Source organism: Aspergillus puulaauensis, chromosome 1, assembly GCF_016861865.1.
Source record: "Aspergillus puulaauensis MK2 DNA, chromosome 1, nearly complete sequence".
NCBI classification, from domain to species: Eukaryota; Fungi; Ascomycota; class Eurotiomycetes; order Eurotiales; family Aspergillaceae; genus Aspergillus; species Aspergillus puulaauensis.
The window spans coordinates 1,049,597-1,071,759 of NC_054857.1; the positions used below are offsets into that span (position 1 = coordinate 1,049,597).

At 51.7% G+C, this 22,163-nt stretch overlaps 10 protein-coding genes across 10 annotated transcripts; 4 read left to right on the forward strand and 6 right to left on the reverse strand.

Moving 5' to 3' along the window:
• Window positions 1–170: 170 nt before the first annotated feature.
• APUU_10458A (DASH complex subunit HSK3 family protein) lies at window positions 171–554 on the reverse strand (the record flags this gene model as incomplete). Its single annotated transcript, XM_041701018.1, has 1 exon — window positions 171–554. The coding sequence occupies one exon, from the start codon at window positions 552–554 to the stop codon at window positions 171–173; it is 384 nt and encodes a 127-aa protein (XP_041549824.1).
• A 1,085-nt stretch (window positions 555–1,639) lies between these two features.
• Window positions 1,640–4,267, reverse strand: APUU_10459A (ketopantoate reductase family protein; the record flags this gene model as incomplete). Its single annotated transcript, XM_041701029.1, has 5 exons — window positions 1,640–3,308; window positions 3,371–3,800; window positions 3,882–3,922; window positions 3,973–4,093; window positions 4,234–4,267. The coding sequence occupies 5 exons, from the start codon at window positions 4,265–4,267 to the stop codon at window positions 1,640–1,642; spliced, it is 2,295 nt and encodes a 764-aa protein (XP_041549825.1).
• Window positions 4,268–7,617: 3,350 nt separating this feature from the next.
• APUU_10460S (FAD-dependent oxidoreductase) lies at window positions 7,618–8,976 on the forward strand (the record flags this gene model as incomplete). The annotated part of the gene is made up of 1 exon (XM_041701041.1): window positions 7,618–8,976. One exon carries the CDS (start codon window positions 7,618–7,620, stop codon window positions 8,974–8,976), a length of 1,359 nt encoding a protein of 452 aa, XP_041549826.1.
• A 522-nt stretch (window positions 8,977–9,498) lies between these two features.
• SUB2 (ATP-dependent RNA helicase SUB2) lies at window positions 9,499–11,613 on the reverse strand (the record flags this gene model as incomplete). Its single annotated transcript, XM_041701052.1, has 5 exons — window positions 9,499–9,544; window positions 9,611–9,868; window positions 9,920–10,280; window positions 10,336–10,746; window positions 11,358–11,613. 5 exons carry the CDS (start codon window positions 11,611–11,613, stop codon window positions 9,499–9,501), a joined length of 1,332 nt encoding a protein of 443 aa, XP_041549827.1.
• Window positions 11,614–11,993: 380 nt separating this feature from the next.
• APUU_10462S (ribonuclease P Rpr2/Rpp21/SNM1 subunit) lies at window positions 11,994–12,551 on the forward strand (the record flags this gene model as incomplete). The annotated part of the gene is made up of 1 exon (XM_041701063.1): window positions 11,994–12,551. One exon carries the CDS (start codon window positions 11,994–11,996, stop codon window positions 12,549–12,551), a length of 558 nt encoding a protein of 185 aa, XP_041549828.1.
• Window positions 12,552–13,840: 1,289 nt separating this feature from the next.
• APUU_10463A (uncharacterized protein) lies at window positions 13,841–14,498 on the reverse strand (the record flags this gene model as incomplete). The annotated part of the gene is made up of 2 exons (XM_041701074.1): window positions 13,841–14,071; window positions 14,226–14,498. 2 exons carry the CDS (start codon window positions 14,496–14,498, stop codon window positions 13,841–13,843), a joined length of 504 nt encoding a protein of 167 aa, XP_041549829.1.
• Window positions 14,499–16,040: 1,542 nt separating this feature from the next.
• Window positions 16,041–16,886, forward strand: APUU_10465S (WW domain binding protein 11; the record flags this gene model as incomplete). The annotated part of the gene is made up of 1 exon (XM_041701085.1): window positions 16,041–16,886. One exon carries the CDS (start codon window positions 16,041–16,043, stop codon window positions 16,884–16,886), a length of 846 nt encoding a protein of 281 aa, XP_041549830.1.
• A 633-nt stretch (window positions 16,887–17,519) lies between these two features.
• On the reverse strand, window positions 17,520–18,280 carry APUU_10464A (Con-6 family protein; the record flags this gene model as incomplete). The annotated part of the gene is made up of 4 exons (XM_041701096.1): window positions 17,520–17,607; window positions 17,688–17,831; window positions 17,926–18,147; window positions 18,225–18,280. 4 exons carry the CDS (start codon window positions 18,278–18,280, stop codon window positions 17,520–17,522), a joined length of 510 nt encoding a protein of 169 aa, XP_041549831.1.
• Window positions 18,281–18,863: 583 nt separating this feature from the next.
• APUU_10466S (putative heat shock trehalose synthase) lies at window positions 18,864–21,108 on the forward strand (the record flags this gene model as incomplete). Its single annotated transcript, XM_041701107.1, has 6 exons — window positions 18,864–18,893; window positions 18,965–19,374; window positions 19,427–19,702; window positions 19,761–20,225; window positions 20,276–20,385; window positions 20,450–21,108. The coding sequence occupies 6 exons, from the start codon at window positions 18,864–18,866 to the stop codon at window positions 21,106–21,108; spliced, it is 1,950 nt and encodes a 649-aa protein (XP_041549832.1).
• A 411-nt stretch (window positions 21,109–21,519) lies between these two features.
• On the reverse strand, window positions 21,520–21,917 carry APUU_10467A (uncharacterized protein; the record flags this gene model as incomplete). Its single annotated transcript, XM_041701118.1, has 2 exons — window positions 21,520–21,730; window positions 21,778–21,917. The coding sequence occupies 2 exons, from the start codon at window positions 21,915–21,917 to the stop codon at window positions 21,520–21,522; spliced, it is 351 nt and encodes a 116-aa protein (XP_041549833.1).
• Between the last annotated feature and the right edge of the window lie 246 nt (window positions 21,918–22,163).

The window sequence follows — 22,163 nt, forward strand, 5'->3', positions numbered from 1 at the left end:
TTGTCTAGACACCGGTTAGAAACAAACAACTTGGCATACCACAGAAGCGCCGACGATAAAGAGAAGAAAAAAATAATAATATTAAAAAAAAAAGACGAAGAAGAACAGTACTCACCTTCTAAGTAGGAAGATAGATAGGCACGTAGATCCAGCCCGTCTGAAAGACCCCTCTACTGCTCGCCCTCCTCATCTTCATCCTCATCCTGAGCCTTCTCTTTCCCTTTCCCCTTCTCCTGTTCATTACTTGCCCCCTTAACCCCCTCCTCGCCGAGTACCTTTGCAGACCCCATGAAGAGGGCGCCCACATACCCGCCCAGAAACCGCATATCCTCCGCCTGCACGGCCGTCATGCGCAACAAATTCTCCGTGTCGGCTAGGTTTGCATTCAGCTGTGCCAGCTGCGTCTGCAGGTTTGCGTACTGGCACGTTTTGGCGGCGGACATAGATGAGGGGCCGCTAGAGGGGTTTGTTGTTGTTGCTGAGGGGAGGATGGAATGGCGGGGGAAGGACTGAGAGGCTGAGTTGGAATGAGCATGGTGGTGGGAAGGGCGCATTTTGGTGGCGTAGTTCGTTGAGTTTGGCGGTGTTGTTTGTTTGGTTCGGGTTGTTTGTTTTCTGAAGAGTAATGGAGGAGTTGTGGTAGTGGTTTGTTTACCAGTACGGTTCGGCCGGATCACGTGTCAGCCGGCCTTCGAATACATCTACAACATGACTCGGCGAAGTTGCCTCAGGTTCTACTGTTCAAACCAATAGGATATTTGGTTGAATCATCTTCAATTCACATTTATTGTCAATCAAATAATCACGGCCTGACTGGCCACAGGACCCCATTAAAATAACCCGCAAGAACCAGCCAAGTCAAGATAGTCAATCCCAGTGCTCTTTTATGCGCCGCAAACACAGACCGTAGACAAGGAAATTAGAGGATGATAGACGGGCCAACAAGCCCAATATAAAACAACTCGAACAAAACTGCTAGGGGAGTGCGATATAAGGACCGGGGGAATGAATGGATGACATGGCGTCTGCAAACACAGCTCAAAGGCAAAAAGTATTGAGCACCAACATCAAGAGTTGTGCAGACAGGATAATGTACAGCAAAGTGTCATGCATTAGAATGACTCACTGGCGTTGTTGCAAGGAATCATGGTATAATTGTAGCGAGTCAAAAAAAAGAAAACCGGTTTGGCCCACAAGGACTCCCCGGCTCCGTGTTCATTAGATAAGACAATGTCGCAGGAATGAAAGACAGATGACCACATGCGATATAAAAACACCCCACCCACAGATGCGCCCACCTGAATATGAAACAAGACGGAGAGGCCAAAACAGAAACAACAACGTCCCTTATGTCCCTTATGTATATGTAGTGAACAGAAATAGTACAAGGGAGTCAGCTCTTATCCTCCTTGCCAGGCATCTCATTAGGAGGTATTCTTTATAACAAGTAAGCAGCGCTGTGAAAGGAAATTCTCAAGCCTGAACAGTGGCGGGAAATGAATGCTGAGAAACAACACGTGTGTATGTGGAAAATGAAACGGGCAAATGATGGTTGTGTCGCTCGGCCGGTATGGTACGGTTGGAGGGAGGGAGGGAGGGGTTTCGTAGGGGCCGGGGGTATCGTCGTCGTCGTCGTCACCTAGCGAACGAGCGCCGCGGCTGCAGCTTGCTGCGCGCCTAGGCTGATCTGGCTGCTATGGGCAGAGTTCTCGGATTCGTGTGTGGCACTAGCTCCGCTATCACCACTCTCCGCGCTGGCGCTCGCACTTCCGGTCAGACTTCTTTGCTTGGGAGTACCCTTGGCGGAGTACGGTTTGCTCACCCCATATTGTTGTTCAACTTGCTGCGGACCAACCGCATTTCCTTGCCCAGGGGGATGCCTAGGAACCGGTGTTCGCATGGCCCCCGGCGGTGACGGATTACCACCGCTCATGTGTCCATTCATCGGCCCATTCATCGGTCCACCAGGGGGGACAAGATGATCTTGGGCGGTGCCCGGTCGGCCCATTCGAGGGCCGGGTCCAGGTCCTCCAAACGGCGTCCCGGGAGACTGGCTATTCCTTCTGCTCCCGGGGTATCCAGGGTGTGGAGGAAAATCACCCATTCGGCTGGCAGTGAGGGAGTTAGCACGAGACCCTTGGTGCATTTGGTTCCTGTCGACGGATCCGTAGCGATTTGACGAGTATGCCATCATAGGATTATCCATGAGAGATTCATGGAGACCAGGAATCTCTTGCATAATACGATCGCTAGCACGTTTCCTTCCTCCAAAGTATCGGCCAAACGAAGACGAAGCTCGGCCGCCGCCGCCGCCACCGCCGCCGTTCATGTTCATATGCATTTCTGGGTTTTTGCGGAATTGACTGGCGTTAGGTGCTTTCTTGTTTCTTCGTGACGTTATACTCATCATATCCACATTGTCGGGATCAACGTGCGGGATAGGTATGCTTTCCATGGGATCGAAGTAGTCATCCTCGTCTTCCTCATCAAAAACGGACCGTGGTGGAGGCGGTCTGCGTGGCCCTCCTCGCCTCACGCTCATTTCTTGCTCTCGAAGCATCAGTTCCCGCTGGCGCAGGGCTAATTCTCGCTCCCTCAAAGCGATATCTGGCGGCAGACCCCCAGGAGCCGCATCGTGGTAGCCGTTGGTTGCAGCCGGAGGAATAGCACCTGGAGGAATAGCGCCCTCTGGGGCATCATCGTAGAGCATTAAGTGACTGAATTCTTCAAGGCCTTCTAATGAAGGCTCTCGGGGAATGCGACCAGGATGAGGGTGCGGCTGGGCACTTGGAGGTCTCGACATCATGGGCGGAGGAGGGCCTCTTCTCGGCGGCATCATTCCCGATGAGACTCTGCTAGGGGGCGGGCGCATCGGGCCGTTCCTTTGAGGAGGAACCGATGAGACTCGTGGTGGCGGTTGAGCAGCCACTGCTGGAGGAGTCGAATCTCGAGGTTTCGTCAGATTCGTAGTATTGACGTGATGCAGTATGGCATATAACGTCTCGATGCGCGGAACTTTCGTGCCCAGCTGCGTAGCTAGCTTAATGGGTGATCCGAGGTACGTTTCAAGCTCCATTGGTCGTCGAGATTGAAAGTCCTGGTACATTGTGCTCGGTGTTTCGATGGAAGTCATTTTGTCGATCGTTTTCTGACTGAAATCGCTGGAAAAAGAGCAGCCGCTCTTCATAGCCAGGTCGACCAACTCTTGAATGACATCGGATACTAGCTGGCGCACTCCCACTTTTTCTAAGAGCTGCTTATGATTCCCGGTTTCGAACATGACACTCGCCGGGTGGAACGCAATAGGACTGGGGAGAAGATTTTGTTAGTAATCAAGAAATTGGAAGTTTCGAGGGTATGGTGTGCTTACCCGATCATACGCTCAAACTGCTCTTGTCTAATATTCGTTGATACTTTGCAGTCAACCTGTCCTGACCCTAGGGTCATTGCTAAGGCATGGGCCATGTCGCTCTGGACTTCAGGGGGAATGCTGGAGTTGCTATCCGTAGCACCCACGGAGATCTCTGATGAACCAAGATGCTCGAATTCACCCGGACCAGTCTGCGTTATTTCGACGCCGGACACCAATGATAAAACGACGTTGGTTGGAAACCGCTGTTCCAAGTGCGATTCGACACCAAGGGTATTTGTTGTATTGACCAATATACATGTATGCTGGGGGGCAACGACAGATTCGATGATGGCGGCCAAATCGTACACATCGGGTAGTGCCTTGACGCACAGGATAACGTAGTCGAAGACGTTTTCACGAGATGCGGCTTCTTCTGGGGAGTGGACAACTATGACAAAGAGTTGGGATCAGCAATGTAACTCCTTTTTTTTTAAAAAAAAAAAACAAGCGGGTGTTAAGAGGTGCTCACCATGACGGGGCTTAAACCGCTCTGTTCCAAATGTTTTCGACCTGGGTATGGTTAGAATAGTAATCCGAAGTATCTCAAGCAGGAGACGTACTTCATAGTCACCCCATATTGAGAAACCGCCTCGAAGCCGTTTTTCCAGACTAGCGTCACGTCGCAGGAAGTGGATGCCTGGAGTCTCCAGGAGAGGAACGCAGAGATGCCATTGCTGCCCACTATACAGGTTTTTGTTAGACGACGAACCATTCTCGGAGCTTCCGGAAGCGAGGGAAAGGGAAGGGCTTTGGATGATTCGAGGTGTAACAGAGGGTGCTGAAAGCACCAGGTCGAATCGGGGGTCGCAGTGGTCACTCACCTGACAAAATGCGCAGGCGCGGCGGAGGAGCCATGATAAGCGATCAAAAGTGGAAGGAAGCTGATCCCGCCAGCCGGACGCTGATAAAAGGACGGCAGACGATAGTGTTGCTGAGAAACACCAACTCCACAGGCACGGTGGACGCTATCCTATCTATCGCGCAACGAGCGGACGTCGATTCAATGGACCAGATCAGGGCGGGTTTCGATACGGTAGAGTAGGCACCGAAGAAACAGGGAAAAAGAAAACGAGCGAGAAACGAGAGTCGGGGAGGAGGGATGGTCGGATAAGAGGGAGTAAGAAGGGGACAAAGGAGGGAGGAGAGGGATGGAAGTGTACGAGGAGCAAAAAAAAAAAAGAGAGAGAGGGAGAGAGATGGAGGAGTGAGGATGGATAGATGGATGGATAAAGGTGGAAGCAAGAAAACGGCCAGTTCAGGCGGAAAGGCAGCCCGATGATGGAGCCGTGCGTATTGACGTTTTCTTTTCCTTTTTCTCTTCTGTCAGTCTATTTTCTTTTTCCTTTTTTTCCCTAACAATCGTGGATCCCCGCCAGAGCTCGAACCGGAAACGGAGACAGGGAGGCGATAGGTGACTTGGGACTGCCTGCAAGCGAAGAAAATGCAGAAAAAGGAAAACAAGAAGAATGCCCTGGCCAGTGGTTTCTCCTGAGGACTAAAAGTAGCGACCCCCTCTCAGAGCAGAAGGACGGATGCGCTCGCCGTGAGATTCAAAACCTGGCAGAGACCGACTAGGAGTATGCTACGGAGTACTACTAATTATGCTCTGCACAGCTCGCAATTGACTTTCCACCACCGAATGCATCTCGAGGGCGCCCGTTCTCTCGGGTTCATTACTGCTGCTCTTCCTCAGGCGGTTTACGTACTCCTTTGCCTATTTATCAGGTCTAATGAATCATCCTGATTATGCGTTTGAGACACGACAGCCACCCACTAATGTGGCCAGGCGAATCCACTTCCCAGGTCGAGAATGAGATCGAGCGCTCGGTCGGACCCGGTCAGATTCCGACTGTTTTCCATCCTTCTAACTAGCTGTTCTAGCTGTTTTCCCGTAATCAATTCGAAACAGTGAGCCTTGTTGATGCCGGCTGCTCAGATCTAGATCTGCCACTTGCATTCCCATCATATGAGCGTGTACAGATCACACTCCAGAGCACGAAACTGTCAGCACTACAACGTCCTCCGGGAGACTGTGCGACCCCTCTCGCCAGCTTCCTCCTATCAAGATGAAGCTGTTTTTGCAAGGCAGCTCGGGGTGTCTCCCGACCGCATTGAACGGGCTGATCGGACACGGCGATGGGTAGTACAGACTGGGAAGCAGGATCATGATATTACACTATCATTTCTTTCTTTCTTTTTTTTTTTTTTTTTTCTTTCTATTTTTCCTATCGTTTTTGTTTCCCTCTTCATCATTCAATAATATGAAGGCACTGGAGCATGATTAGATAACGCTCGAAAGCGGCAGGAAGGGGGAGGCAGTGTTCTCATCCCAACATGCCAGAGCTTATGCCCGGAGTAGGGATCAGCGCCCTTGGACAGGGGACGAAACGGGAACAGCAGTGGGAATTTCGCAGTGGGCGCAGCACTGAAGCCTGAGCTGTTTGCAGCTGCTGATTGCATCCGGGGGGTCCTGGCTCCCGTCTTCGTTGCCGATGCTGCCAGTGGCTAGGTTCCTCATGGTCTCACGGTCTCCGGACTTTGTGTCTCTATCTCCAAAGGAGGGCCCCATCGGATTAGAATTTAGGTGCTGGGCTGCTGGGGGTGTGTGGCACGGCGCATGTTAATTCTTACTTTGCCACTTTGTCGATCGCGATCTACGGTATAGAGTAACGATATACATTATACACCCTGAAAATCAGTGTATCCGGAATTATAACCCGCTGGATATCTCGACTCCTCAGCTGTGCCAGAGCACGATGCAGGCGCAGTTATGAAAATAATGCATTGTCCCGCCAACATTGTTCCCCCTGAGCAGCATTGTGATGGGTGAGAACAGCTCAGAAGCCAAAACCTGAAATAGCTCCCCACTGCTCCATCCATGGATACCTGGAGGGACCAGACTGGAGCCAGGACGCCCCTAGACTGCATCAGGACGGCTGCGACAAAGATAGAAACAGCTGCGGCTGCTGATTGGCTGCAGCCGGGGGCGAGACTCCAATCGTCAACTGCCGCCCCGCAGCGGGAATTGACTAAGCGGTAGCCCGGTGCCTTTTAGCTGGCCTCCCATGCACGTTCGCAGCATCACCCAAATCCAAAGCCGATCCGTCCATCACTCTCGCTGGCAGCACGCTCGACTCGCATTATTCGCAAATCGCAATTCTGTTTACACCTTTGCGAGCTAAAAAAGCCCGCTACGTCAAGATGATCTCAGTCCGCCCATTCAATTTCAGTGATCAGCCACTCATGCCTGTCCATCGCGTCGCTCAATTGATCAATTCGCAATCATGTTCCCATTCCCCACACCACCTACGATTCACAGCCCGTTTAGAAGCCATCCTCGAGGCCCATGCTTGTGGCTTGACCAGCACTCAGGAGTAGATCAGACTTTGTATCTCCCACATCGAGTCACACAGTGCTCTGTAGCATGACACGATGGCTTCACTCAATAATTTGATTCAATAACTTGCGTAGCCGAGCTTGCTTTTCAGCCTCTCAATTTCGCGTCAACTGCGAAAGTCCCGGGAGTCGCCGTGGCCGGCGTAGAATCAGATGCAGCACGCAAACATTCAAAGCGATTGAGTTTGAGCCCGAGTGCGGCGTTCCCTGGAAACAACACCCGTCTTCCGCCTCGCCGTCCACTCTGTTCCTTGTGCGCCGCCACGTTGCTGCAAATCCGAATGAAATTTTGCCTGCGCTCACGTGGTCGCTGTAGCAGTCGCACACAAACACCGAACTGCTGTCTTCAATAGAGCTCATAAGACTGACTGCATTAGATTTGTCACAATTGGCCGTCACCGCCGGAGCCCGGAAAGCTTGCGTCAAGGCCGAAGCACATACCTGGCTCCGCATGTCTGAAGACGCGTTTTAAACGTATCATATAGCAACAGAATGCGCCATGTTGAATCACTCCACCGCCCAAGAAAACTCCCCATCCAAGAAACCATGGGGCGGCGACCGGCGAGACACCCTGCGGTTGTAGCTGAACCCTGAACCCAAGCTTTCCGGGGATCCAAGAAACGGCGATCCTCCGTTGGTACCGTTGGAAGCCGCTCGGGCGTTAGATTTCCCCGACTGCGCTATACAATCCGCGGATTTCGGGAGTCCAACTCCCCGACTGCTTATTTTTATAAGCTGATTCCCCTCCGTTCTGTGCGGAAATTGTAGTAACAGTCTCTAAATCAATCGTTTCCTAGAATTTCAGTGCCATGGCCTCTTCCCCTCGAATCGCCATCATCGGCGGCGGCCCCGCAGGCCTCACGCTCGGCCTCCTCCTACACAAGCACAACATCTCCTTCACAATCTTCGAGCGTCGTCCCAAGCCCACTCCTTCAGACCTCGCAAAGCCCTCCGGCTCGCTCGATCTCCACGATGAGTCCGGCCTTGCCGCGCTCAAAGAATGCGGCATCTACGAGGACTTCCTCAAGCTGACAGGCGAGTGCTCCGAGGCGCAAAAGGTCGCAGACAAGGACGGCACCATTGTCTACGCCGACAAAGGCGAGCTCAGCGAACGCCCTGAGATCTCGCGCCATGCGCTCACAAACCTTCTCACCGAGAATCTGCCCGCGGAGTCGATCAAGTATGAGCACAAACTCTTCGCGGTCTCGCGCTCTACCAACTCCAACTCCAACTCCAACTCAGAAACAGAAGTCGAACTCGACTTCGGCGCACAGGGTAAACAAGCCTTCAGTCTCGTCATTGGTGCCGACGGCGCCTGGTCGCGCGTGCGCAATGCACTGACCGATACAAAGCCCTACTACACCGGCACGCAAGTCATCACTGCCACAATCCCCAATATCACAAAGACCTACCCACACCTCTCGTCTCTTATAGGCCAAGGCAGCTTCTCTGCCCTCGCCTATCGCCACGGCGTCATGTCGCAGCGCGGCTCCGGCGACTCGGCGCGCATATACATCTTCCTCTCTCTCCCCGAGCAAGAAGACTACGCAAAGACATCAGGGTGGGAAAGCGCCGACTTCAAGAACATAAAGAACCAACTTCTCACGGACGAGAGGCTCTTCGGGATCTTCGGAGAAAAGATCAAGGACCTCATCTCTGTCGCCTGCGACGAGGAAGCCAAGTTGGCTAGTTCCAGCACAAACACAAACACAGACCCAGACTCAATCTCAACCCCGAATCCATCTACATCCACCGGGACCCCACCTGAAATAAAACCAAACCCAATCCCCATGAAACCGCTCTACACGCTGCCCCCAAACACCTCCTTCACGCACGACCCCACCGCCTCAACAACTGCAATCGGCGACGCCGCGCACCTAATGCCCCCATGGGCCGGCGAGGGCGTAAACCTAGCCATGTGGGACTCGCTGCTCCTGTCGCACGCCATCGTCAAGGCTTTTAAACAGAGTCAGACCGAGGGCGCCTCGTTCCGGACAGCCTTCGACCCGCTCCTGTCCACCTTCGAGACGGAGATGTTTGCGCGCGCGGGCGAGAAGGCTGAGGAGACGGTTGGGAATGGGCAGATGCTGTTTGGGGAGGACGGGGCGAAGGCGTTTAAGGAGTTTTTCGAGAGTGTTTATGGGCCGTGGAGTGGTGATGATGCATAGGCAGCTCGCTCAGTTGCGCTGTCATTCCTTTTGGATGTTGCGTGTTGGAATGAATAGGTAAGTAAATAGGTAAGTAGGGGTGGAAAATTGGGTCAGAGGATGATATTTTCACATATATATAGATAGCATAGATAGCGTTTTTGTTTTCATGCGTTGATACCCTGTACCCCCATTGTTTATAAGGATGGGGGTTTGATGCATACAATAACATATCACTACCCATGTAATATATAAAAATTTCATCAACATTGCCGAGCATTTTAAACTTCCTACATTCAAGACCCAGAGTACAACTACAGTTGAAATAGAAAAGGCTTATGGGAAGTTGATTTAGACATCTTCTGTATAATAAACTTATTGAAATTACATTTTTCGACCCAGATGTCCCAGATGCCCTTCCCAGAGCATCAACATGACAAATCACATCCGAACCATCGCGCCAAAAGCAAAACAAACTGATGTAATAGATAGAGAAAACCGGTCGCCGAGTTCACGCCGGCCAGACACAAGAAGATTGCGCATCTAAGCCATGTAGGTGCTAGAGTCAACACCGTCCTCGGGGTACTCACTGGACATATTGTTAGCATGCTGCCAAAAATCGTTGACTTCCAGGAACATTGGGACAAAAACTTACGGAAGGGCGACTTCGAAACGCTTCTCGATATCCTTCAGGACCTGCTCATCTTCCGGAGTGCTCACGAAAGAGATGGAGAGACCCTTGGTACCGAAACGACCGGCACGACCGACACGGTGCAGGTAGGAGTCTGCATCCGCGGGCAGATCGTAGTTGATGGCAAGGTTAATACGTTCAATATCGATACCACGTCCAAAAACATCGGTGGCGACACAGATACGCTTGTTGAATTCCTTGAACTCTTTGTAGCGTTTGATACTATGTAATTTATGAGTAATTGTCTTCATATGGAGATATCAGGTAACGTACCGTTCCTCCTGGCTAACGCCAGAGTGCACAGCAATACTGGGGAAGTTGCACTCGCGCAGTAACTTGTCGAGCTCATTGGCACGAATTGTGCTCTTGACGAAGATGATGACCTGGTTGAACTCGAGGGTGTCGAGCAGCTCGTTCAGCTTGCGGTTCTTCTCGGCCTCACTGAGCTTAACGTAGTATTGCTGAAGACCGTGGAGGGTAAGCTTAGTGTCATCGTCGACGTAAACTTCCAGCGGATTCCTCATGAACTTTTTGCAGATAGGTCGGACCTCCTGCGAGAGAGTAGCACTGAACATCATGACCTGCTTGTCGGTGGGGGTGGCGCGGAAGATCTCTTGAACGTCGCGGCGCATATCTAAACCGCGAGTAAGTTGAATGGTCAGGATTCAAAGACACTATACAAAACTTACCAATCTGGTCAAGCATCTTGTCACACTCGTCGAGAACAAAAGCCTTGACGTTGCGGAGAGAAAGCTTCTTGTCGCGGACGAGGGCGTTAAGACGACCGGGAGTAGCGACGATGATGTTGGGGAAAGTGTCCTTGTTCGACAGAGTCTCGATATCCTTCTGGATGGGAGTACCACCGTAGAAGACGGCGGTCTTCACATCAGGAAGATACTTGCTGAATCGAGCGTATTCGTTCTTGATCTGATAAGCCAACTCACGAGTGTGGCACATAACCAAGACGGAACACTCCCCAGGAACAGGCTCCAGCTGGTGAAGGGTGGTAAGTACGAAGACAGCCGTCTTTCCAAGACCGGACTTGGCCTGGCAGAGAACATCGACGTTCAGAATAGCGGTCGGAATGCAAACTTGCTGGACTATGGTGATGCGGAACGGTATGTTAGACTTTGGTTCGAATCCATGAAACTTGAAAGAGAAAAGACAATCCGTCTCAAGGTCCGTCCATCCCCCTAGTGATCGACTACGTAAGGTCAAAGGTTCCAGGCCCAACTTCGTCGCCTGAACAATCGGGAAGTGCAAGTTATAAGCATTACCAAAATATCAGATCACCCGCCGGAGGATAGATCCAACGTCTAGATCCCCCTTTGCGCGAAGACGTTTTCAGTCCCAAATCTGGTATATTGTTCTTCTTTTTTCCGGATGCGCATTTGATTCACCCAGATCCGCTCAAGACGACAATCTGGGGAAAAGAATATCGGCGAAAAATCGAGTTTCTCGATTTTTTTTTTCGCCATATGTCACTGATGCAATGAAGCAACAGGTATAAGCTGTGGAGCACTTTCCGCGCGGCGCGGCCATTCTCGCGATGTTCCATAACAGAAACATCTTCATGGCGCCACAGAATCCCGAGAGAAACAGGTGACAAGAAGCGACAATGGATTCCCTTTCCCGTGGAGATGGACGGACCGTTGAAACATGGAGCTATGGAGGAAGGCTATTGGAAAAGAATATGTGATGATGGACTAACCCTCCGAAGGATGTTCGAAACCGCAATCGGTGATAGCACGTAAAAGTTCGCCCTTGAGCAGAAAGTCGCGGAAACCGGTCGAGTGGATACCGACGTAACTTCCCTTCTTGTCCGCACGGCCACCGGTGACCGTCAATTCGCTACCTTCCTTCTTGGCCTGAGCCCCGTTGGCGGCGGGGGCAGCGGTAGTGGCTGCGGCGTCAGTGGTCTGAAGCTCCTCATCGGAGTAGTCAATGAGATCCTCCTCGTGAGACATGTTGAAAGACGGTGGCGAGTCGAAGTGAGATCGAAAGCGGTGCGAAAATGCTGATTACTGCGGCGCGTCTAGACCACAGGGAAACTGGTGTCTGGGGAGTGCGGAGTTGGAGAAGTCGAGAAAATCGAGGTTCAGGGTGAGATTGAAGATGAAAAAGACAAACAGCCGCTTTGATCGTGGCTGCGAGATGAATTGAAAGGGACGCCGATGATGAAAGAGGAGGACTTGAGGCGAGTCGCGAGGGATGGAGAGAAGAAAGCAGACCAGTTCACGTGACTCAATTAGTCATTCATGGAGCCGCGCACATGCCGCTTCCGGTTAGCTTTGAATTGCCACATGACGGCCGTCTACAAACAATTCTAGCTTCACAGACAACGTCAATGGCGAAGGCCAAGGGCAAGAAGGGCTCTAGCGGAGGAGTGAACAGCCATGTTCGCGCACGCATTAACTACCTATACAAGGCGGCTACCTACCTGCAGTCTGCAAAGCCGAGAACCCGCGAAGCCGTCAAAACCGTCACGAAAACCCAAGAAGACGAAGTAACGCCGGACTCTGCGCGCATCGTACCGCTTGTATCTGCAAAAGAATCTCCAACTGGCGGCGATTGTCCTCAATATCACTCCCAACTCGCTCGAATGTGTATTTCCCAGATGCGCGGAGTCTCCCAGAAATCGCAACTCCGACTGCCAATCGAACAGAAACGGTCATTTTGCAAGCGCTGTGATACGCTGTTAATTCCTGGGGCCAACTGCACAGAAGAGCTCAGAAATACAAGCCGTGGAGCCAGGAAACCATGGGCAGAAGTCCGAGTCGTCCGCTGCAACGGCTGTGGCACAGAGAAACGGTTCCCTCAGACGGATAAGCGGAGCCGGAAGCTTTCAGACCGCAAACAAGACCCAAAACCAGAAAACAAGGCGGACTCGATGGATCAAACATGATTTCTTTTTGCTGGCTGTTCAATGCAATGGACAGCTTCGGTGAACTAGCGTGTCTAAGCTCTTCGTGCTTATGGAGCACTGCAATGGCTATTCCCAGTTTTCGCTGACTGGAACGGCAAATCCGCTGGCCAGTAACTTCCCGGACATTGTTACTCTACCGGGAGCACGAGAGAGTTGCCCTCTGCTGGACATACTCACATGGCGTCGCCAACCCAGCCCTAAACCGCATCGGACTCCGAAATTTGACTTCAAGTTTTCCTGCCCCGACGACCAATGGGCTCCCATGAACAGCTTATATCCGTGGGTGATAGCGAAACGCCGGACCTATTTTTTTTTTCCTTGTCGGCCTGCGGCAAGATCCGCTTTTGCGACTGACCCCTCTGGGCAGGTTTTGGCAATAATATAGAGGGACGATATACATAGACCTATACAAACTGCTCAATCAAGAACGAAGACCCCGTCCGCTCGCAAGGGCTGGGGTATTGGATTCAAATATATGGAAGGATATTGCCGATGGGCTTAGCTCATCTTCATTGCGCAGTTTCAAGCAACGAAGCACAATCGACTAATCAAGGAGATGAGATGTATTAGACAAAAGAAGCAACGGTGGCAGGCACAATAGCAACAGCAACAGTAAAACTCCAAAGCACCCCACCAACTCGAGTAAACTCCAACGCTAGAAACATAATTATACTGTGATCCTGTGAGCTCTTATTTCGTTGCACGTTGTTTCACAATAGCCAAAATTGCCGCGAGGCAGGTATCCAATCTTCCAAGAGCAAAGCTTCGCCATATTTGCATGCGAAGGGGTAGTATTTGACAACCAAAACAGAAGCAACATAACAAACAATCCGCTCGCGGGGGGGACTCGAAACAGGTAGTAGATATCATAATAAAAGCGCAATCTCAAATCAAATCACAGAGTCCGTGAGGACGGGTACAGTATATAATTTTTTTCCCCTTTCTTCAGCTGGAGCGCTTGTTTCTCCTTTCGTGTCTCTGTCGTGGCTGTCGTCGATTTGGTGGAGGTCGTGTAGGTCGTGCGTTCGTGATCGTATTGCAGAGGGGTAGGAGTTTCATTTGGTGGGGATGGGGAAAGTCATTGGATGAATCAGGTGCCAGGGTAGAGGCACGGATTCGAAAGTAATGCGCCTCCAGGGCTAGTAGGAATGTGTTCTTCAGAGTAGATCATAAGAGGAATGGGAAGGATTGGATGGACAGTCGTAAAATCGCGGGGTAGCAGATCGCAGAGTGAGGGTATCAGGGGTGTATATTGAGTATATGGTACTTCATCGTCGTCGGCGAGCAGCTTGGTCAAGGCGTTGGTCCAAACCCTCTATTCGGCCACGATAGGTTTTCACGATTTCTCTGATGTGACCGATTTTCGCAAGCTCGTTCTCCAAGTCGTCAATTGAGGTCAGTATCGCACGAGTACGGGCGATTTCGGCGTCAGCATTGCGAATAACGTTTCCGGCCCGGTCATAACTATTTTGTATAGAAAGTTGCATTTGATCCTCCAACTGGTGCGGGTCAGAACCAACCGAGTCAAGTATATTGAGATTGCGAGTGGAGAGTTGCGTGGAGGAAGAGCGGTCGAACAAATCGGCCCGCAGACCGGTTCACAAATACCGGAAATATAAAAGGAAAGACGTAAAGTGAAAGGAAAGAACATACATATTCGAGGCGATTCTGAATCTGCTGCTGTAGTCCGTCTAACTGATGCGAAAGCGCCCGAAGGCTCATGGGGTCCAGCAGCAATCGGCCGTGGCTGCTGGCGGCACTGGCAGCGCGCGAGCTGGAGTTGCTCGTCCGCCCAGTGCCCCTGCCCCTGGAAGCCCCATTTCCGGTATGACCACCTTGTAGAGCAATCTGCTGTTGCTGCCGCAGGATCTGGATCTCGGAGGAGGTGAGGCCAAGCGAGGTGTCGGGAATCGAGGCTACGGACATTTGGTCCGCGCACAGACATGCTCCAACCGCGACAAGTCTAGGAATCGCCAGCCGATCTCAATGTGAAAGGTTGGGACGGACCGAGGTTCATGATGCTGAGGACAGGGCCGGGAGGAGAGGTGGGCGGCGAGCTGAAGACGAAGACGAAGACGGAGATAGGGAAGGTGGAGGAGGTAAGGGGAAGGGGCGTGTCGGAGAAGCGGCACGAGGACAAGCTGAGCACGCCCGGCAGCAAGCGGGTTATCGATTCGAAACAGGGAGCGTAATCCTCAGGCGCCGTGATTAATATAGCATTCTCGGAGACAGGAAGGGGAAGGAGACGGTGGGATGGAGGCGGAGAGAGGATGGTCGGACGGGCAGAGAGAGGAGGAAGAGGAAGCAAATGGATTGGATCGTCGGCGGTAAGGAAGAAACGACCGAAAGAAATAACCCAAAGATATTAAGATACCCCAGGAGATGGAAGAGCCCGCCGTCGCCGTCCAGTCAATCAGATGTTACACTGACAGGGAATGGAGGTGTCCGTCACGATCAGGCCCCTTCAGAGGGAGAGGGCGATGAGGGAGGGTGGGATATTAATGGCACAATTAAGTGAGGCGGCTCAGGGATGGAGACTGAGGATGGAGAGGGGAGAGGAGGAGCAGGGGGCATGCAGAGATGGGCACGAGGAGCACAGAACAAGAAATAGAGGAAGAACGGGATAAGAGAACGGGGAGAATGCCGGCATGGAAGAGAGCAGGGAAAGGGAGGAGAATATCTAAGTTACTGCACTCATCCAATGAGCCTCACTGCAACCGATTGATATTGGCCCAGTCTGGTTATGAGCACAATTCGCCCTATCAGAGTCCCGCATAAATTATAATACACTGCAGGAAGGCGATCCCACCGCCTTCATATCGCATCTCTTCCAAGCTGCCATTCCATGAGTCTCGCCAATCTCCATATCCTGCGGCTTCTCACTCCCAGTAATTCTCCATTGATTCTCAATTCTCACCAATCGTCGTTGATCCGAGTGCCCGGGTCTGCCGCTCTTGACGCTATTCCAACCACTATCGCTGCGAGCTGTCGATTCTCATCACTCGCGCCTCTCAGATACTAGAGCGACCTAAACTAACGCTGCCCAACCTGTGAGGCTAGAGCCCTGCGTCCTGCCCTGGTCTATTCTATTGGGTCTGGGTAAGTCCCACGCCGCCGGCGAACGAATCCGACTTGCTCAGTCGTTTTTTTCGCGGCCTGCAGCTTACATCGAGCCCCAGCCTGTGAGCGCTCCCCAATCCTCTCCAAGCCTGTCTAGCCTGCTGCAGGAGTCTATGCTTCCCCGCTACCCCTCTGGGATAGATCCTCGTTTTTTTTCTTGTTTCAGTGACACTGACTGACGCCATCTGCTTTGCTCAATAGGGTCCTTTCGATCTAATGCTAGAGCCGGACACACGAACCTCTCGTGTTATCTAGCTGAACCTTGTTCTCAATTTTGTCCCCGTTGCCTTTCAACGGCTTGAACCAATTGGACAGAAAACAACAGAAGCACAAGATCCTTAGACTACGATGCCTCGAGACAAGGAGCGCTCGGTCAACCCTGCCGCTGCGCAGCGCAAATTGGAGAAGCAGAAGAACCTCAAAAAGGGCAAGGCCGAGGCGCTAGCTCGCAAGAATGAAAAACTGGGGCGTCGCAATCCAGAGCGCATCCAGCGGCAGATAAACGACCTGAAGGAAATGGAGCAGTCAGGACAGGGCCTACGACCACGCGAGAAGCAGATATTGGAAGCTCTGGAACGAGATTTGCGGGCCGTGCAGAAAGCAAGGGAAGCCTTGGGCGATAAGGCACCCAAATTTGCAAGCTCGCACTACGAGCGGGGCGACGATCACCCGCGGGACCGTAGGGACGGAGGGGTACTGGGGAAGCGGAGGCGCGATGGTCATGGACGCTTCGGAGAGCAAGGTAGTGATAGCAGTGAGACTGATGAGGAGGTGCGGAGGATACCGATGCCTCGAGATACCCCTCCACCCATCCCGCGCGAGTACCAGAGGAGGAAAGAAGCAGGCTCAGGTGCCGAAGGTGGTCGGGGCCCACATCCCCTTCCGGCGAAGCCTTCAGAGACAGAATCGAGAGCAGTCTATGAGGCCAAGCCCGAAATTCGCGACCTACGGAAGGAAGCCGTGAACAAATTCATCCCAGCCGCAGTCCGAGTGAAACACGACTCAATACGAGGACAGGGAAAGCTATTGGAACCGGAAGAACTCGATCGACTAGAAAAGGCAGGGTACAACGCCGGACCTACGGAGACGGCACCGACTGCCGAGGAACAGGAAAAGCTCCTCGAAGAAGAGAAACGCTTCAACCAAGAGCTCAAATCTGTCCAAATTGAGGAAGTCGAGGACGAGGAAGCATAATGATACCCACATGTACTTTAGTAACGATAAAAACCGCACGTTACGGCCCAGATCCGCCTAGCGTAGGCATCCCAATTCTGAAATGTGATGATACCTGCAGGCCTGTCATACCGCGATCGAGAATAGAGTCGAGTCCTGTCCATCCCGGGGTACACCAACTGACCTCACTGGTGATACTTCAGCCAGCATTCTCCGGCCTCCGGTCTGGATCTGGATCTGGATAGATCGAATCATGTGGTTCTTGTTCGTCACCAAATAGGAGAATATAGACCCTGTCCATACGACCGGCGTTTGCTCCTTGGTTCCCCGAGTATTCGTCATCTTATGGCACGACGTTCATCCGGGATACCTTGGCTATCGTGCCTACCAGATGCCTTATTTCGACGTTATGTTCTAGGGCCGGCAGATTACGACTGTACTTCCTATTTATATATTGAATTTTATATGAATTCTTCAGCCGTCTCACTGATGTCGACTCTTCACCAAACCCCGGCACACTGTGCTTCTCGGAGGGTATTCGCGTCAGCCTTGGTGTACGAATACCTCAAGCAGTGCAATTAGCAATATACAAGAAAACAACATCCTCCCATTAACCTTGATAACGTACTCATATAATTCATACCCAAAGACGAACTACTCCGCGGGTCCCTCATGCATATCCTTCAGCTTCGCCGCAGCCCGACGCCGACTCTCCTCACTCACAAGAGGATTATGCTGAGCCCTGTAGCCCAGTTAGCCACCGTATTCTACACACCCAGGCCCAACCGAGACCAGGTCGCATGCATAGTACATGATACATACCCTCTCAACCCCCCCGCAACTCTCGTCGGGCTCTTCGGCTTCTCCCGATAAAGCTCCTCCCTAGCCCCCTCCTCATCCAGATCCGTGAGAATCGTACGGGCATGCTCTTTCGCCTCCATCGAGACGAGCGGGTTGCTTAGAGCTCTGTATTCATTAGCCTCCATATATATACCTTCCCCCCTCCTGTCCTATCCACCGCTGCGGGACAAGTCAAGTTGATCCCGGTCACGTAACATACGCTTTATACCCCCTCGCCGCATTAATCCTCTCCTGCGGAGACGTCGGGCGTTCATGGCCATGGCCATGTGCACTGCCTGCATGGCCGTGGTGGCGATGATGAGTGGCGTGGTGCGGGCCCTCGTCGTGCATCTCCTGACGCGCTTCGTCTTCGTCGATGGTTTGGAGCATTTGCCTTGCGTGTTCTTTGGCTTCGGGTGAGACGTGGGGGTTGTGGAGGGCTCTAAGGTGATGGATATTGGTTAGTATGGTATATATATACAACATACATGCATATATATTGTTTGTTGCGGTGCGTACGCTTTGTAGCCGCGTGCGGCGTTGATGCGCTCCTCGGGGGTTTCGTGGGCGGACATGGTCAAAGCTGTATAAAATAATCGACTGGTATATTGATGAGAAGGGTGAATGGATGATTTAAGAAATAATTGCTGAGGTTGAATAGGATGATTATCTTGGCTGTATAAAACTATATATTGTGGTGATGTCAGGGTTGTGGTAGACTTTTCTTGTGGCAAGTCTGAATCGTATATTTTATTTCATTTTCTTAATTGATTATCCTGATATCCAACAGTGGCATGGCATTCCCCGGATTACATGGTGGTGTTATGCTTTCTATGACATTCCGGCCCAGGCTGGAACGCGGAGAACGAGAAGTCTGTCTATACGGGGGTGGGCCTGTAGACGTCATTAAGGGCCAGACAAACAAAGCACATTCCTATTGTCCTGACTCAGCCCTAATCGAGGCCTGGTGGTGTGGATTCGATATCCGTGGATTGCAGTCTATATTGAACCAAACATTGAATTGCCATACATTCATGACGCGGGGATGGAGCGCCAAACGTCACTACAGACCATGAGTGATATCAAGCATAATAGAATGAGAACAACGACTCGGGTTGCACTCAACTTCAAATAAAAATACCAGATAACTACTGCAAAATGAGTTCCTGGGCTGACCCGCCCTCTAATGTGCGTCCCTTCACCACTTACCTATCAGTATAATGTTGTAGTATATCTAACTAGTATATCTAACCATATAGATCGTGTACGCCGGAATATCAAGCCTCTTCACCGAGGACTCCAGCACCAGATTCGCCATCGTGATCCGCAGTTCCTCCGAGCTGGTCAACTTCTTCGAATGCACGCTTCCCTTCCCGGACAGCCAGGAGGCCGCGACAGAAGTCCCCATCCTCATCCTCGACAAGCTCATCCAATACCGCAATGTATTCCAGGAGAAGATCGCCGGGATCGCACTTCCGCAAGGACTATCGCAGCGGTGTCCCTCGCTCTCCATGAAACTGTGGGAAGTCCTCGACGCCGTTCCCCTGGTGATAGAGCAGCAGAAGCATCGGCGCGCGAAAGGCGACCAGGGCGAGCTGGCTACGTTTCTAGGGTGGGACGAGAAGCAAATGGACGAACAGGCGGATTCAATGGTGCGGAAGTGTATAAGGTTTGCAGTGCATTTTGTTAGAGAGGTTATGCTGTGTGCTGATTAGGTATAGGTACTTTGGTGTTGGACACATTCCGCTCGTGCGCCTGGATCTGCATGGCATGGTTGGGGTTGATAACGACTTCAGGGTGCACCTAGTGGACGAGATGGGCTACCAGCGCACTGTTGATGACTCGACTTGGCGTCTGGCGAGTTATTATGCTGATGACCTTAAAAGCAGGCAGACCAAGGTGGCCTTCTTCAGTATGACGCCTCATGCTAGGCCTGATTTGCCTACTAGACATGCCCTTATACGGTTGTCTCGATGCTTGGGTGTGGACTTTAAGTGGTATTATCATTCCCCAACACTTGGCTTCAGCGAATAGGTTAATTAATTCAATATATAGGTACGTCCCTCGACCACGGCCGCAGCTGCTCCCCATTGTCCGCAAGGTGGAAAACATCCTCCACTGCGCCAAAACACAAGGCGCACACCTGGCTGTCGACGAAGAACTCCGTATTCTAGAATGGGTCTACACAACAGCAAAGCGCTACTGGCTCAACGACGAGGGACCCCTTCGACCTCGCTTCAAGGGTGGTGCAGACGTTGTCGTTATCAGCGATGCCATACTGTCTCCCCTGGCCCTCATATCAAAGCAGTCCGACCCCAAACGGCCTGTCATATTCGAGAACAGGCTTCATGTGCACGATTGGAACGTCAATGATAAATCGAGTGCGGAATATCAGACTTGGGATTTCCTCCGTGCGAGACTGAAGGATGTTGATTTGCTGGTTTGCCAGGAGCCAAAGGGACTGGCGCCACCTCTTATGCTGGGGAAGAATGTTGGGTATATGTCGCCGGCCATTGATCAGTATGCATACTTACACCTGTTGGGTTGGGACGACTGGCTGACTGTTACAGACTCGACGGCAGGACCAAGCGTTTACACGACTGGGACGTCACCTTCTACGGCCGTGAATTCAATGCAATATGCCGTCTAGGAGGGAAGCCGGTAATTGACTATCCTCACGGTATACTCCCTTATCCCTAACCCTATCCCTTAACAGTAACAGGCGGATGACTGACGCCAGCCAGAGCAATATATCCTCCACCTAGCCCAACTAGTCCCCGACGAAGGCACCTTATGTCTACTAGATGCTTACAAGAAATTCTACCGCCGTCGCGAAGCCGACAGCCCAGGTCGTCCCGTCCCCAGACTCCTCCTCTGCTACTCCAGCTCCCCCAATAACGACGACAGCGCACCGGTGTACGCCAGCATAATCGCCCACATCGAGAATACCATGCCAGAGCTCGCCCAGAGTATTACGATCATCCAGCTCCGACCCCCCGATCAACTCTGGAACGTGCTTATCTCCAAAGCGATGGCAATCGTGCAGCTGAATGACTCCGAGGGCATCCCGGAGATTTTGCTCGGCGCGGCGCAGAAGGGCAAGCCGGTTATTGTGAGCAAGAACTGCGGGTATTTGTCTTTCCTGAAAGAGGAGGTTGGTGCTATTGTGCTTGATGGGGATTATACTGAAGGTATAGCGCATAATCTACTGCGTCTGGCGGCGGATGTGGCGCATGGAAAAGATCAGCCTGGGGTAGAGGGCTCAACGGCGCTTAACTCGAGGAGCACTACTGTTGGGAATGCTGTGAGCTGGTTTTATCTGGCTTCGAAGCTGTCCAAGGGTGAGGATGTTGAGCTGGGGGAGAGGGACGTTTACGCTTTGGCTGAAGAGGACAGGGGATAGTTGACTGTATATTGATATTTGAAAGGCCGGGTATGTAGTCTTTGGATGTATTTGTGTGTAAATATTGAAGTTTCATGGCTATACAGTAATTTGATTGATTTCAGATCCTCACGTTGGCCCAGTATGCAAACAGCCAGTAGAAGGAATATACCAGGCAGGCTACGATAAAATATCTGCACCCTACTCCTCCTGCTCTTGATTGCCCCCAGACAAGAGCGATAACAAACAAAGAGGACAATTATCATGCCCATTCAAAAACCAACTCTCCAAGCACTTCCCATGAAACACATGGTGGCACTGCAACGCATGGACTACACTTTCGTCGAAAACCGGATCGAGGCAGATAGTACTGATACATTATACAGTTAGTACATCATCCCAGCTAAATAGAAAGACGGGATAGTATACTACCTACCAGATCAACGACTGCGTAGAATACTCCACCAGATGACAATGAACAGCCGGCAGGTCCCTCAGCCAGTCCTTCAGCGTCTTGCTCGGAGCAACGGTATCTAGAGACTGTAGTCGCGCCTTCGCATCGTCATATGGGCGACCTTCCTCTATTATCCCGTCTGCCATAATGGCTAATGTTCGGCGCGCGGTGGCAGAAACTCGCAGGAGCCTGTTCGGTGTCAGTGCGTATGCAAGAGGGGTATATGAATGGCACACCAGAATACGCTGCAGATGCTTATGACGACCCATAGGAGGAGGAATATTCCTAGAAAGGTCAAGTCCTTTGCCGTGTATCTGTGCTGGTGACTCTCAGGGATATCTATTTCTAGCGGCTGCTGGTTTGGATTGGCCTCCATTGCGGTTTGTGCTCTCAGGGGAAGTCCAGAGAGACCCAGCGGTTTCCTGGTGGGAGCTGTGTAGCAGACATAGAAAGAGGGAAACATTGTACAAAGGACTCCCAAGAATAATAAAGCTAGCTACTTGGATGATAATAGCATCCGAAATGTGTAGTGGTGTCCCGCCAATACCCATATCCAGCCGCTGACAACGAGGTCGTACGGAATTCCAGGCATAAGAACCAATAGAATGACCTGACATTAAAG